We start from the raw sequence: 17,343 nt of genomic DNA on the forward strand, positions 1-17,343 counted from the left end.
ATGGTTGCTAAAATGTACTAGGCTCTTTTGTTTATCTTTTTTTTTATTTTTTTATTTTTATTTTTCTTTAATGTTTCCATTAACGATGGCCCCAGATGGGAACTTCTACCAAGGATCCAACCTGCCCCTTCTTTTCTCCATCTCTCTCCTTTCTTCTTTTTCTTCACTTTTTTCTTGTTCTGCTTTTTTGCTGCCTTTTTGTGCTTCCTTTGAATATGCCTCTAAAAAATGTTGTATCATGTCACAAACAAATATAATTGAAATGCGCAAAAATTTATAATGCTACCTGGATTATGTACTTTTTTTAATTGTATTTGTATAATATATTAATATATTTATTATATTTTAGATACTAAATTATGTATATTATAAAATAAGAATTTTGGTTATTAATTTTTAATTATATGTTAAGCAATTTTGTAGACCTTTTATATTATGGCAGCATAGAAGCTATAAATCCTTTCCATTCTGAATAGAGAACCAATCCATTCATGGAAATTTTAGGGGGTATTCAATTAAGTGCCTCTTTTTTCAGCTAGCCGAAAATACGGCACTAATTCCACACCATAGTATTCAATTGCGGGCGTTTTGGCCTGTTGAGTATTTTTTAGCAAATTTACATGGGAAACAATAGACCCAAAACTTTAGCTTTGTATGCATTTTTAACATTTAGTGCTTGCTATAGAAAATCAGATAAGTGGATAATATAGTCTAGCCTTAGCCAGCAGAAACTGTTTTTTTTTTTGTTGCATTAAAGTTTTTATTGAAAGTTTTGAACAGAAGGACAAAATTATACAATGCTATATGAGAATTTTCAAATATCAAGCCTTGGTATGCAATTGAAAATGGCATGACGTACAAAGGGAAGGCCTGAATAGGAATATGCTGGCATATATTCATCTTAGTCAAAAGCAACTACGATTAACTGTTCAATCCACAATATTTAGGAATAACCTATAGAGAAAATGATATGGGAACTGGAAAAGAAAGGTAAGGAGAAGGGGGTACTACCCAGGCATGCGTTTTCGAGCTTTCACCCTGTCTGGCAGAGTAACCTTATGGCTTAGTGTAACCCAAGTAGGAAGGGGAGTCCTTAAATAGTAGCCATGGAGCCCAAATTCTGTTAAACACTTCATGGTTGGAAAGACCAGATAAAAACAGGTCGTCCATAGTCATGTAAAACTCAATTCTCGTGAACCATTCTACTATAGTTGGAGTGGAGGTGGACCTCCAGTGCACTGGGATAACTGATAACTGATAAAGTGCTTCAGTAGCGATTTATTTTTTATAGGTGGAGATGGAACGGTCTATCTTGTCACTGTAGTTGTTTTATTTCAGAGTTGGTCCTCAAGAGCTCTTGGCGATGCTCTGCACATACCCTCTCTTATGCTGTGTACGCATGGTGCGATTACTCCCTCTCACTGGGCACGCTGACTGACACACAGCAGATAGGCACGCTGCCAGTAACGGACAAGGCGTGTAGGTACTGGGACCGCCCACCTGCAGGAGTGGGGGAGCGCATAGGGACATGCAGGCTGCGGGGACAGATGCCAAGCACACCATATTAACAGGGAGGGTTTTGGTCATGGGCCCTTGGAATCCTGGGGCCCTTGGGCAACTGCCCATTGAGCCCAGTGGAAACGACAGCTCTGTTTCTACTATCTCGGATTGATGGCCATGCCGCTCAATGCAGCATGGCCCCTGCTCCCCCTGCTGATCTGCCCCTCCCTCCTTGCCAGCTGATGCCAACAACCAGCAAGTCCTGGTGGCCACCAATATCGAATTATCAAAACGATATCGCCGACCGCCAGATCTAATTTAAGTTTTCTTTCTCCATGTAAGATATTCAATGCCTGTGCTAGTTTTTCAACTGCCTGAAAAATTTGACATGGGCGAAAACCATGTGGAACTGCGAATTTGACACAGATTCCCATGACTTTCAAACGTGCTGGTTTTTTTTGACAAGTCAAAAAATCGACCTAGGCATTGAAAAGGGCAAATCAAATCTGCACAAAAATTGTTGATTGGTGAAAAATACATTCATAATTGAATTCCCCCCTAAATATAATTTATGTAGGTGTAGGGTTTATAAGGGTAGGTGAAGATAAAACCACACTAATGGCAAGTGAAAAAAATATACCAAACATACAGTATTTACATGTCTAGGCCTAATTATTGGCGTGCATAGTGATAAATTGATATTGGTTAACCTTTTTTGCGTACATTGCTTTTTTTAGTTTGTTTCTTTAAAGCAGGGGTGGCCAACCCGCGGCTCGCGAGCTGCATGCGGCTCTCCCCTTCACAATGTGCGGCTCGCCATTCATATCACCCCAGCTGCCATTCACCTGAGCTGACAGCTGCGCTGCAGCCAGGTCAGGAGATGCCGGGCAGCGACTATAACTGTACACAGAGCCTATTGGCTTTGTGCACAGGATAGGTGGGCGGGGGCAGACTGGGACAGGAGGGGAAGAAGCTGCCCTCCCCTCCATTGGTTGGTGCGGCCGCCGCGTGACCGCGTCCCCTCCCACAGCACCAGTAATGCTGTGCGGTTCCCCCTTCATGGTAGCTACGTAGTACATATGCACCCCCCTCCGTGGCAACCACCGATGCTTCAGATGCCTGGTGAGTTGTGTGTCTGCCGGCCTGCCCCACCACCATCATGCTTTCTGTTGTCTGCTCCCTAATCCACCACCAACCTGCCGCCCACAGGTTAGACGGGGGGAGGGGGGGATGTGCAATATGGGCACATAGGGGCATGTGTAAAATGGGCAATATGGGCACAGAGGGGCATGTGGGATATGGGCACAGAGGGGCATATGGGATATGGGCACAGGGGGGCATGTAGGATATGGGCACAGAAGGGCATGTGGGATATGGGCAAAGAGGGGCATGTGGGATATGGGCACAGAGGGGCATGTGGGAAATGGGCACAGAGGGACATGTTGTTATACAGGTTTAGGCCGTTTATGTTGTATAAGCACATCAAACAAATGAAATACACATAAATATATTTTATTTAAGCATGAAACAAGGATTCAAACATGAAGTTTGTGTACTATCATTGGCAATGGCAATCATTTTTTTGCAGCATTTATTTCTCTACCGTCCAATGGGATACTGGGCTTCACTACTATGGGGATTGAGACCTCCGCAGGAGAGACAGGCACATAAAAAAACTTTCAGTGTGGGTGCACTGGCTCCTCCCCTCAATCTCCCTCCACTAGTCAGTTTTGAAAAATGTGCCTCAGGAGAGGCAGTGCTTCTGGATGCTCCAGAGTTTTTTCCACATTTATTTTCAAGTTTGTTATTTTGGGGCGCTGTAGTGACCACACAGCTGTCCTGCTTCGTGGGTGTCAGGGGAAGGGTCAGTCCCCGACCTCTTCAGGTGCAGAGCTGACCCTGCTACAGGACAATCCAGTCCTGCGTGGGACTTGTCACCGCACAGCATTGCGCTGTAGCGAGCAAGTCCCCTAGCCGCCGCACACCCCTGACAGGTCGGAAGACATCGGTGGTGAGTACAGGCTGGGGGTCCCACAAGGGGTCCCCGCAGCCATTTCTGGTGCGGCAAGACGACGGCTAGTAATGGCGGCTCTCCAGCAGGGACCGCGTGAACACCGCGTCTGATAACTGGCATAGGGGTGCTGCCGCTGGACCACCAGGGACACCCCTCAGGGTATAATGTATAATGTATGATATATATATTTTACACCTTTAATAATGTCAGTATAATTCTTTGTAAGCGCCAGCTCCGTGTAAGGGGGCGGGGCTTCACTCAGAGCGGGACCAAGCTCTGCTGGGCGCGCGCTGTCACTTCCTGCTTCTTCACACGCTGCCAGACTCCATTACAGGGCTCCTCACTGGCGTGGTGGATCCGGGTACTTGCAGCACGGCAGAGACAGCAGGTTTTTATAGCGATTTAGCGCTGCTGCGCTATCTAGCTTAGTCAGACACTGTGTTGTTTATATCACTGTGTTTAGCGTTACCAGCTCACCCAGATCTGTGAGTTCAGGTTAAGGGTGCACTTGGCTCCCCAATTGCTCTGTTTTTTCCCCACTGTTTAGTTACAGACACAGCATAAAGCAAGCACATAGTCTGTTTTCACTCAGAGGAAACACATCCAGCAGTGTGTGCACGTGTGTGACTGCGTGGGGGTTGTGTTTGTTACTATCTCATCATGGTGAAAAAGTTCACTTGTATGGTGTGTAGCACCAAGTTTGTGCCCAAGTCACAGTCCCAGGTTACTTGTGAGGCTTGTATGTCACCACAGCCCAGTAGTGCTGACACCCAGATCAGTGGGGTTCCCCCACAGCTTGCGGGGCAATCGCAGGCAGACGAGCAGGAGCCTGCTTGGGCCTCCAACATAAAGACCTTGTTGGATTCTGTGGCTTCACAGCTTTCCACTAACACTCAGCAAACGCAGAGGGTTCAGAGGGAATTATCCATGTTATCTGCTAGGGTGGATATTCTTCATACCCAAAATGTACCTCCCCCGCCCGCACAGCCTCAAAAGAGGCAGGCTACTGCTATGGATCCTGACACAGATGAGGACGATGAGGACATATTGGAGGAGGGTGAGGAGCAGGGTCTGCAGGAACCAGCTCCTGAGACGGCAGTACATGGTCCCGAGCCCCTTATCAGGGCCATTAGGGATGTTTTAGATCTCCCTGTAGAGGCATCCACAGAAGGAGACCCTTTCTTCATGACCCAGAAGAAACAGCCAGTGTACTTCCCTGAGCAGGCAGAGTTAGAAACTGCTTTCAGGGCTGCATGGCAAAACCCTGATAAGAGGTTTACTCTTTCAAAAAGGTTCACAAATGCTTATCCCTTTGAACCTTTGGGCAGAAAGAAATGGGAGGAGCCACCGGTAGTGGACTCCTCTGTTTCCCGCCTCTCTAAGAAGGTGTTGTTACCAGTCCCAGGGGTATCCACCCTTAAGGACGGGGCGGACAGAAGGCTGGAAGCTACCCTCAAGTCCATATATACGGCTAGTGGAGCATCCCAGCGTCCAGTTTTAGCCAGCTGCTGGATGGCCAAGGCTATTCATACCTGGTCAACCCAGATTCAGGAAGGCTTGTTGGGTGACATGACTGTGGCCCAGATAGGGGACAGCCTGCGTCACATTCAGGACACCGCAAAAATACTGTGCGAGGCACAAAAGGAATTGGGCGCAATCAACGCGCGCAATTCAGCCATGGCGGTGTCAGCCAGACGGGCCTTGTGGCTGCGGCAGTGGTCTGCAGATGTAGACTCAAAGAAGAGTGTGGAGGGTATTCCCTTTACAGGAGAATGGCTGTTTGGCAGTGAATTAGACGGTTGGATTTCCAAAGCCACGGCAGGAAAGTCTACCTTTCTCCCATCAGCCCCCACGGTTGCAAAGCGTACCTTCACAGGTGCTTCCCAGCAGTCCTTTCGTGGGAACAGGTTTCGCCCCAAGGCTAGGGGCGCCTCCAATGCCAGCAGGGGCACGAGAGGCAAGTTTAGGAAGCCTAACACCTCCAACACCCAGGACCGTCCAAATGCCGCGACTTCCTCCAAGCCTGCAGCATGACGGGGTTTTCCCGCCACGAGACTCTCTCGCGGTGGGAGCGCGATTGTTGCATTTCAGCCATGTGTGGGACGCCTCGGGTCTGGATACCTGGGCCAGAGGTCTCATTTCTCTAGGTTACAAGCTGGAATTCGACAAACCCCCTCCCAGACGATACTTCAGGTCGGCACTTCCAGCATCCCAGGAGGATCAGGTGCTCCTTCAGGGGGCCATTACCAGGCTGCTTCAGTCTCAGGTAATTGTACCGGTGCCAGTCACGGAGCAGGGCCAGGGATATTATTCCAACTTATTCCTGGTACCGAAGCCAGACGGCTCAGTAAGACCCATCCTGAATCTAAAGTCACTGAACCCCTTCCTGCGCGTGTTCAAGTTCAGGATGGAGTCCTTGCGCTCTGTGATCCCCAGCCTAGAAAGAGGGGAGTTCCTGGCCTCTATAGACGTCAAAGACGCCTATCTACACATTCCTATCTGGCCCCCACACCAAATCTATCTCAGGTTTGCCTTGGGGAACAACCATTACCAATTCCGGGCGTTACCTTTCGGCCTGTCGACAGCCCCGCGGGTTTTCACAAAGGTAATGGCGGAAATGATGTCACTACTCAGGCTCCGAAGGGTGAATGTAGTGCCTTACCTGGACGACCTGCTAATAAAAGCAGGGTCGGCGGAGGCTTTAAGCAGTGCTCTCAATCTGTCCATACAGGTGCTAAGAGACCACGGGTGGATCCTAAACATGCCCAAATCATCGCTGGTTCCAACCCAGAGGATGGTTTTCTTGGGCATGATCCTGGATACATCAGAACAAAAAGTTTTTTTCTGCCGATGGAAAAAGTCACTGCAATACAACCGCTGGTCAGGGAGGTCCTGCAGTCACCTCTGGTACAGATCCATCTTTGCCTCCGGCTTCTAGGCAAGATGGTGGCTTCATTCGAAGCAATACAATTTGGCCGCTTCCATTCCAGGACCTTTCAATTGGATATTCTGACAAAATGGTCCGGCTCCCCCCTGCATATGCGCAGAAGGATTGGCCTTGCAACAAGAACCAGGATCTCGCTACAGTGGTGGCTAGATTCATCCAATTTGTTGGCAGGCAGACGGTTTCAGATCCAGGACTGGATTCTGGTAACCACGGACGCCAGCCTGAGGGGCTGGGGAGCTGTGACACAGGGAGTCCGCCTACAGGGTCGATGGTCTCCACTGGAGTCAGGCCTTCATATCAACAAGCTGGAGTTGAGGGCGGTCTACTATGCCCTGTTACAGGCAGCTCCATTGTTACAGGGAAAGGCGATCCAGGTCCAGTCGGACAATGCCACCACTGTGGCCTATATAAATCGGCAGGGTGGTACCAAGAGCATGCCCTGCATGAGAGAAGCGTCAAAAATTCTGTCCTGGGCGGAACAGAATGTCCAGGCCCTGTCTGCCATTTTTATCCCGGGGGTCGACAATTGGGAGGCAGACTTCCTGAGTCGTCACGATCTTCACCCGGGGGAGTGGGGCCTTCACACTCAAGTGTTCAATGCCATAGTGGATCTGTGGGGGCTCCCTCAGATCGACCTGATGGCTTCACGATTGAACCACAAGGTAGCAATGTACTGTGCACGGACCAGAGACCCAGGGGCGATAGCCGTGGACGCTCTCACCTGGACCTGGGATTTCCAATTGGTGTACCTCTTCCCACCTCTCCCATTGTTGGCTCGGGTGCTAAAGCGGCTCCGGCATCAGGGGACGGAGGCCATACTGGTGGCACCAGACTGGCCAAGAAGGGCCTGGTACGGGGACATTCAGGCCATGCTAGTGGAAGACCCGTGGCGTCTGCCCCTAAGAGAAGACCTGCTCCTCCAGGGCCCGTTCGTCTTCCAGGACTTACAGCGGCTACGTTTAACGGCCTGGAGGTTGAGCGGCAGATCTTAGTCCACAAGGGTCTCCACCCCTCTGTCGTCACTACAATGATAAAAGCCAGGAAGCCGGTTACGGCTGCTCATTATCATGTAATATGGCGCAGATATATTGCCTGGTGTGAGAAGAATGACTTGCCTCCGGACAGTTTTCGATTAAACAGTCTGCTACGTTTCCTTCAGGCTGGCCTGGATAAGGGACTCAGATTGGGTTCCTTAAAGGTCCAAATCTCTGCACTATCTGTGTTTTTTCAGAAAAAGATTGCGGCCTTGCCTGAAGTGCAAACCTTCTTACAGGGGGTGCTCAGGATTCAGCCCCCCTTTGGGCCTCCCACTGCACCATGGGATTTGGAAGTAGTTCTTACTTTCTTAAAATCAGCCCGGTTTGTTCCACTGGAAGAGTCTGAGCTGCGACACCTCACTTGGAAGACTGTTGTTCTGCTGGCGCTAGCTTCGGCCAGGAGGGTGTCCGAGCTCGGGGCCTTGTCTTGTCGGAGCCCTTACCTTGTGTTCCACAACGATAGGGCGGAACTCAGGACTAGACCACAATTCCTTCCAAAGGTGGTGTCAGGGTTCCACCTAAACCAACCTATTGTGGTTCCTTCTAGCACGACACACCCAGATATACCGGATACCTTGGATGTAGTCCTCACCCTTAAGGGGTATGTCAAGCGCACAGCTAGGATCCGTAAGACGGACAGCCTGTTTGTGCTTTATGATGCGCAGAAGAAGGGTTTACCTGCTTCAACGCGTACCATTGCCAGGTGGATAAGATGTACTATCCAACAGGCTTATGCATCAGCTGGTTTGTCGCTTCCTTTTTCAGTAAAGGCTCATTCAACCAGGTCTGTAGGTACCTCTTGGGCGGCTGCTCGAGGGGTGTCGGCAATGCAGCTATGCAGGGCCGCAACTTGGTCAGGGCAACAAACATTTGTGAAGTTCTACAAGTTTGACACCCTGGCCAGGGAGGATTCCCAGTTCGGGAATGCGGTTCTACAGCAGAATCCGCACGTTCCCACCCGTTCTGGTAGCTTTGGGACCTCCCCATAGTAGTGAAGCCCAGTATCCCATTGGACGGTAGAGAAAATAGGATTTTGGGTACCTACCGGTAAATCCTTTTCTCGTAGTCCATATGGGATACTGGGAGCCCGCCTCAGTGCGGCTTTTTCTGCTGTCAGATCTACTTTATGGTTAGGCTTATTGCCTTGTTTTCTATAGGATAAATATGTCTATAGATTGTTCTAGTTACAGGTGTCCTCTTAAGTTGTTAGGATTCACCTCTCTTATATGTTTTTTGTTCGTTTGGGTGTGCTGGATGAATCTCACCACAATACATTATCACATACTCCTCACATGCTCTCCTTCGGCACAGTTTTTGCATTAACTGACTAGTGGAGGGAGATTGAGGGGAGGAGCCAGTGCACCCACACTGAAAGTTTTTTTATGTGCCTGTCTCTCCTGCGGAGGTCTCAATCCCCATAGTAGTGAAGCCCAGTATCCCATATGGACTACGAGAAAAGGATTTACCGGTAGGTACCCAAAATCCTATTTTAGTGTCCATTGCATATCATTTCCCCAATTACAGTTGTCCCCAGTAGTGTTTTTTTTTTTTTTTCACTTTCTGGAATGTATGGTTTCGGAATAATTTGGAGAACCTGTATATCTTTTTTTTTTTTTTTTTTCATATTTGGATGGTTAATAGTGTCATACAGTGTGTTTTTGGTGTTTAGGTGCTACACTTATAAACAGGACCATTTTATAGCTGGAATCCCTTGGGGAGCATAAATCTGTATGTTCTATTATGCAAATATATATGGTTTCATTATTGTTATTATTTTTTCTATTAATTGTTTATAGATTGTCAGCCTCAGTCAACTGATATATGATATAGAGAACAGAAATACTGTTAAATGCCTCTCTATTCAGCATGCATGGTATTGGGACCTCTTTCATTTGGAATTAAAGTACCTTGAATTTTGAATAGCAAATGTGCCTCAGCTGGGAGATAATGCAGCCAGTCTCAGTGCACCTTAAGGAGCCAATACACGCTGCGATGCGGGCTGTGCGATACATGCTTTGAGGTGCGCGCTCCCGCGGCACCTCATCGCACAGTACAAAAAGTATGTGCTTGCACATACTTTTTGTACTTAGTTTTCATCACATTGCATCGCATTGAATGCACCCATGCGTGCTAGGTAAGCACGGAACGCACGCCCGTATCGGGCCGTGTTTGGGCGGCATTACAGAGATAAATGGAGGATAGATTTTTAGGAGGACTGTGGTACAAAACTTGATGTTTAAATAAAAGAAAAAGGGTGTGATTTATTGTGAAGAATCTTTTGGGAAAAAGTGCAAATAATGAAACCAATAATGTGCACAGTATTACAAATAGCAAGGTACCATGTTATTTGGGCATGTGCCATAACTGTCTAATTGTGCCTTGTGACGTTTCTTTATGAAAAATGTCCCAATATACTTATATTTTAATTATGCCGTGCGTATAAAGGATCTTGTACATTGCATTCAATGATTGACTTTTTCTAAATAAATGCTTACAAGGCTTAGTTAGTGTCAAATTCTAAACATTTGAAATTGGAACATGTAATCTAAAGTTGTGCTTTTCTAGGTACTTCTTACATTTATACATGTGTTTGACGTGCGATTTTTGTTTCAGGAGCCCTGGCAACAACAAGACGGACGGGTATACCAGCTCCCCGAGATCTACCCACTCAAATAGCAAGAGATAGAATAGCTGTACGTGGTCAGAACACTGCAGTGAAAAAACCTGTACCAAGCCCTTCATTGCCCAGTACTTCTACACCTTCTCGGAATATCCGACCACCTTCAAAACCTAAGCAGGAAAATGACTCCAGCAGCAAGTCTTTGTTGGAATCGCAGGTTAAGGAGCTTTTGGCTGAAGCAAAGACAAAAGACGTTGAAATTAGCAAACTCCAGAGTGAGCTCCAGAAATGCAAAGGCATGGAGTGTTCTAGCTCTGAGATCCAGAACTTACTGGACACATCCATAGACATGCATCTTAGAGAGTGTAATGACCCAGAGGTATTATTAAAGGCTTTTCAGGACAAGAGCAAGGCTTTCCAACAGGAGCTATTTATACTCTGGCAAGAAAATAAAGACCTAAAGGAGAAACTGCATTGCCTAGAGCAGTCGCCACTTTCTGATACTATAACCAGCAATGGTACAGATAGCAGCCTTGTATCTCCATCCAACCACGAAACAAATACCGTGAGTAAGTTGAAGAGTCCTTTAGCTGGTGGAGCTGATAGTTGCCATTTACCAGAAGGTGGTTTTCACATATCAGGTTCTTCCAGCAGTGATGTGACAAAAGCCTCGCTTTCCCCAGATTCAGATTTTGAGCATATAGCTGATGTCCCTTCTAGAGCAGAATCTTCTGGAAGCATTCCATGCCAAGGCTCAAAATGTTCAACCAGTGGTAGCTCTCCTAATAACATAAGTGACCTTTCTGTAGAATCATTGACTGAAAAGATACATAAGATGGAAGAAAACCAGCACAGTACTGCAGAAGAACTTCAGGCAACGTTACAAGAGCTCTCTGATCAGAACCTCATGGTCCAGGAACTGACTTTTGAAAGTGAAAAACTTGTGGAAGAGAAAGCTTTTCTGGAAAGCTCCTTGCAGCAGCAAAGACAGAGGGCTGAACAGCTCAGTATGGAAAATGAGAAATTGATGGGACTTCTGCAAGAAAAGGCCAAGGCGGAGGAAATTCATCTCCAGAGCAAGCTAACGGAGGTTGAGAAGAAATATTTAGAACTTGTTGAAAAGTCTCAATTTGAAAGGGAAAAGCTGCTCAATATCCAGCAACAATTAACAAGCAGCCTGAGAAGCCTTGAGAAAGAACACCAGGAGGTGCAGGTGATGACCAAAAGACAAAAAGAGGAAATTGGCAAACTGCAAAGTCTCCTAGACTCTGAGAGAAAAGAGAAGATCCTTATGGCAAAGTCCTTAGAGGACCAACAAGTCACAATTGAAGGTTTGAAAATTAAAAGCAACTGTGTGAAAGCTCAGCTGGATGGTGAGCGGCAGAAAGTAGCCGAAATTACAGCAGTTGGTGTTAGCCCTGAGAACTGTGAAGTTCAGGAGATGCTGAAATTTTCTCATATGGAGAAAGAAAACCTAGAGCTGACGTGTTCAGAGCTTCGCCAAGAGCTGTTAAGGGCCAACAGTGAAGTAAAACAACTACAGTGTCTGCTGGCTAAGGTTAGTCTATATTATCCACCTTTCCCTACTGTTCTATAACATGCACTATTTATTAAAAATATATACTGAGGTATCCATTCAGAGCTTACATGTGACCATATATAAACAGTCTATTTATTCATTACTGTATTACTAAAAACTATTGACCCAGGCCCCATCTCATGCTATTAATCTAATCTGTAAGTACTCTACATTTGTTTACTATAAAGCAATGGAACAGCCATGTCAGATGATGTTTAGCATAGGAAGAAGAACTAGGAAGAGAGATGGAATTTTTGTGGAATACTGTGTTCACTTCTGGAGGCCATATTACTTGGGAAACCTAGTAGACTGCATGGAAGGGCACATAAAAGGGTCCCTGGTCTAAAATGATAAAAGGTGGCTCATAAAAGGTGGTTAATATGATAGAAGCTTTCAGATATGTGAAGAGGTTTAACAAGGTAGAGAATAAAATAATTCCATAAAAGGATAGATTGTCTTAGAACAGTGATGGCTAACCTTGACACTGCTGCTGTTGTTGTACTACACATCCCAGCATGCCCTGCATCAGTTTTATCATGGCCAAATAGTAAAACTGTAGCAGGGCATGCTGGGATGTGTAGTTCAACAACAGCTGGAGTGTCAAAGTTATCCATCACTGTCTTATAACAAGGAAAAACGTACAAACAAAATAAATGGTAGAGTATTGATGAATTGGCCTATAAATAGAGGTTGCACATGCTAACTCAGTAAGAGAGCATTAATCCCAACTGGGAGCAATGGGAGGGGTTCTGCACATGTGCTACGTTCCGTATGCATGCACAGTCATTTGATAATCAAGGGTATTGGAGATTCGCGCATTAGCGATCAACTCTAAATAACCCCCACTGTGTGGCCTGTAATATCTGATTTCACTGAAAGGTCACACAAATTCGGACCTCTAGAGAAACAGGACATAAGGGAGGTGTTCGCCAAAGGTAATGTGTTGTCACTTTGAATTATGCCTCAGTGTTTCTTGACTACAGATAGGATTTCACATAATCTCATATTAAACTGGTTAACACATGAAAGATATTGCTGGGACTAAAGCCCCGTACACACGGGGGAGATATATTGCTCAGTTTCTCCTTTTCATCAGCGACCAGAGATGGTCGCTGATGAAAAAGAAACTGCCAGGGGAGCCCGGCAGTGGTAATTAGCTGGTCGCAGGAGCATGTTCCTGCGACCAGCGATCACTACAGGGGTAAAAACGGGAGCGCGCACCCGGCGATATATCGCCGGTGCACACTCCCATCGCGGGCAATATGGTCGCGTAGCGACCATATTTCCCGCAATATTATACAAAATCACCCCCGTGTTTACGCACCTTCTGTTTTCACCTTTTTGCACAATTAGTACTTCTGATCCATGTTTAGGAACTTAATCTTAGTCACCACTAGATTTGTACGGAAATAGCCCCTTGCAACAAATCTTTCAGTAATCTGGTCAATCTGTTGCTTAGCCATGTCACTACTGGTATTGATATGTCTAACGTGGATCATATATGAATAAGGTAGTCCTATTGTAAGATTATTAAGATGGCAACTGTTTCTATGTAGCAATGTGTTTCTATATGTTTATAGTGAGAAGATGTAGAAATCACGGAAGTCTTTCATGATAACTATGGGGGTTATTCTGATTCAATCGGAAAGGCACAATCACTCTCTAATGGACAAAACCATATGCACTGCAGGTGGGGCTGATGTAACATGTACAGAGAGAGTTAGATTTGGGTGGGGTTTGTACTTCAAACGTATATCTATATTGGGAAAGAAAATAACCTACCCCCTTGGAGGAGGTGTAGGCGCTTCACATGTTTTGCTTCACTAGCAGCTGTAATAAGGGTTGGTCAGACCCCAAATAGCTAAAATACAAACACAACAGATGAATAGCAGCGCTCAAAGTTTTTTGGACACTATAAACCAATTGGACTGATTTTAGAGGTATAAAAAAAACATTTTATTAAACCGGTAAGTGACCAATTGTAAAAATTTAACAAAAATAATAAAATGTAGTAAAATATATAAGTGTGTGTGTGTATATGTGTATATGTATAGATATATATATATATATTTATTTAATTATTAACAGTTTCTTATATAGCGCATACATATTACGCAGTGCTTTACAGATAATATTTGAACATTCACATCAGTCCCTGCCCCAGTGGAGCTTACAATCTATATTCCCTACCACATGTACACGCACACACAGACATTCTAGGGTTAATTTTGTTAGAAGCCAATTAACCTATCTGTATATTTTTGGATTGTGGGAGGAAACCGGAGTACCCGGAGTAAACCCACGCAAGCACGGGGAGAATATACAAACTCCGCACAGTTAGAGCCATGGTGGAGATCGAACCCATGACCATACATATATACAAACGAGGTAGGTGCGGCACTCTGCTGTATAATGAAGAAACGACAGTACAGTGTCTTGGTGAAATCAACGTCTCAATGCTCTCTTTGTTGGCACTATCGTCAGGATATAAGTGCAGCAAAAATATTACAGACCTTAAATAGCGTGAAACTGCGATAGTGTTTATTATACAGCCGAGTGCCGCACCTACCTCGTTTATGTATCCCGCTGGAGATCAGCTGTGAGGGCACCAGCGCCATTAAAACCAGTCAGCCCGGAGTGCCGGTCCCGCCAAGATTTTTATATATATGTAACAAGCCTGAGGACGGGAATAAACCCCCGAAACGTTGCTTAAAGCCTATGGCGTCTGAGTAATTATTTGATTCTGAAGAAATCCGATGGGTGCGGGTTAATCGTTGCCTATATATATATATATATATATATATATATATATATATATATATATATATATATATATATATATATATATATATATATTTTATAAAAAATGCTAGTGCGCTAGACCAGTGGTTCCCAACTTTTTCTCTCTCCCGTACCCCTTGATTAGGCTTTTCAATGATGAGTACCCTCTCAATTTGAAATATAGACAAGTGGAGTGGAAGTGAGCGGTATGCGTGTCCTTATGCAAGTCCTTATATTAATGAGTAGCGGAGGAGTAGTATGCGGTCAGGAATTGTGCCCTTCCGTGTCTGGATGCTGGTTGTGTATTGTCTCTGGGGTTCCCACTAACACCTGTAGGATTAATGCTGCTGCTTCCTCCACCTGTGTCAGCGCAAGGTAGATGATTGCTGATGTCTGAGGGCAGCATGGGAAGCTACCAGTGGATTGCTGGTCAGGCAAAAGCAGAAGGAGATGCTAATGACGCTGAAGACCGAACCGTAAGTGACGCAACATGGTTCTTCTCCATGGCAATGGGTCTTCTTCTGCCATCGAAAGACTTTTTCATTTTCCGCCATTACCAATATTATTTTCAAGTACCCCCAACTGGTCTGCAGAGTACCCCCAGGGGTACTAGTACCCCAGGTTGGGAACCACTGCACTAGACTGATGAAAAAACAAAACAAAAATATAATCCTTTGATAAAGCCGTTTGACACGGCGAAACGTGTCAGGGGCATCTTTCACTTTTTGCTAAATACCTGGTTATACCAAATTTCTTCAGTTTCAAGCCTTGAACCCATCCGAACCTGCCCTATTGCCACATCACACACCCGCACCAGCACAAGAGCTTTTCATTGGAGCCTAACGCCGCCAGCTATCCTCCATTAGTGGATTGGATTCCTTCCACAGGACCAAGCCAACCACACCTGCCAAGGAGGCAAACATCAGAGCCGGACTGTGCTTCATATAAGGTGGACGGTAAATATTTACCAATCATATTATATCATTACAGAGAAGGGCCCAAATAGGAATGGACAGGAACCAAGTATTAACCCACATACACATTTATATATTTTATGGCATTTTATTATTTTTGTTACATTATTCAGTTTGGGGTGTGAATAAAATGCTAGATCAAGTGTCTCTAGGGAGTATAAGAGTGTTTCTGCAGCGCTGGACAATACGTTTTAGACTTACTGGAAGAAAAAAAGTTCGCTCTCCAAATCCACAGTCAAAAATGCAGTCAATTTATTGAATAAAAGTCAAATGAAAAAGGGACAAGAAAGTCTCTCATAAAAATACACACACAAAAAATATATATAAAAAAATACAACGTTCCTTGTATGGAGGAGTTTTTAAAGGTAGCTCACCAGATTCTTGGAGACATAAACCCCGATGTATTCCAGACTACACTTTGACCTTTGTGGAAGGAAGGACTCTAGATGGAACGGGTACTTCAGGGTGTAAGGAGCTGTACTGCCACTACGGTTATCCTTTCTACCCTTAAAACTTCCCCTGGTGTCGACAACTATCCACTGTGGTCTCCGGGTCAGCACTTTTTAGGTCGAGAAGCCACACTGCCACTGCGGTGTTCAGGGGCTGGCTGGCAAATTTTAGCCTGGGGGGCAAGTCCAGAGCACTGGCCCATAAGTAGCGCATAAGTAGCCCATAAGTAGCGCATACAACGCAACGCAATGGAGCAGCCTGTGGTGTCCTGTTTTTTTACGCAAGGGTGTAGCCTGTGGTGCCGTGTTCTTTACGCAAGAGAGCAGCCTGTGGTGTCCTGTTATTTATTTATGCAAGAGAGCAGCCTGTGGTTATGCAAGAGAGCAGCCTGTGGTGTCATGGTATTTTTATTATACAGAGGGAGCAGCCTGTGGTGTCATGGCATTATTATTATACAGGGGGAGCAGCCTGTGGTGTGATGGCATAATGCAATAATGCCATGACACCACATGCTGCTCCCCCTGTATAATATAAAAGTAATGCCATGACACCACAGGCTGCTTCCTCTGTATAATAATAATAATGTCATGGCATTATTATTATACAGGGGGAGCAGCCTGTGGGGTCATGGCATAATGCCATGACCCCACAGGCTGCTCCCCCTGTATAATAATAATGCCATGACACCACAGGCTGCTCCCCCTGTATAATAATAATAATGCCATGACACCACAGACTGCTCCCCCTGTATAATATAATAATAGTAATGCCATGACACAAATTATTATACAAGGGGAGCAGCCTGTGGTGTCATGGCATTATTATACAGGAAACAGCATAAATATATTTTTTTTAATTTGTGAGTTCTATTGTCACTTACTTTTCTCCCTCCTGCAGACCTGCTGCTCCCTGATTTTCTAGATTTGCGGCCCCAGGTCAGCCCGCCGTCCAGTATGCAGAGTGCATCCTCACTCCTCAGTGCCTGGCTCCACTTCCTGTGCATACGCATGGGTGGGAGGCGTCATCGTCCTGACGTCCACACCCAGCGTCTGGCACTGCTTGGAAGAGAGAGGGAACAGGCTGCCGGGCCCTCCTTCACGTAGCCGTGGAGGCCGGCGGCCATGTTCCTGTGGCCGCAGACTCATATTTTAAAAAGCTACAGGAACATGGCCGCCGGCAGAACAACAATGGTAAGGCGGCCACGGGCCGCAGCCCTCCAGCCAGAGCGGCCTGGGGGGCACATGGCACTCTGCCCCCAGGCCCAGCCCGCCCCTGGCGGTGATTCACTTTCCCTTTAAGGCTCCCGTGTAGATGTATCACGTGTAGTAACTCTGTATGGGTACTTTCAGGGTGATAAGACCTTTCTGCCACTCAGGTCAAATCCCCTTACTATTTCCTCGAATAGGTCACCTGTATCCGGCTGACACAGGAGTGGAGAGCC

At 45.9% G+C, this 17,343-nt stretch overlaps 1 protein-coding gene across 6 annotated transcripts in view; it reads left to right on the forward strand.

The window, feature by feature from the left end:
• The window catches only part of SPECC1 (sperm antigen with calponin homology and coiled-coil domains 1), a 424,705-nt gene that overhangs the window by 237,754 nt on the left and 169,608 nt on the right, over nt 1–17,343 (forward strand). For all 6 annotated transcript variants that reach the window (XM_083172375.1, XM_083172379.1, XM_083172380.1 and 3 more), the window contains one exon: nt 10,112–11,676. In XM_083172375.1, the coding sequence (XP_083028501.1) occupies nt 10,112–11,676 (1,565 nt within the window). The remainder of the gene's footprint in view (nt 1–10,111; nt 11,677–17,343) is intronic.

This window comes from Crinia signifera, chromosome 2 (genome assembly GCF_055691185.1).
Source record: "Crinia signifera chromosome 2, ASM5569118v1, whole genome shotgun sequence".
Lineage (NCBI taxonomy): Eukaryota > Metazoa > Chordata > Amphibia > Anura > Myobatrachidae > Crinia > Crinia signifera.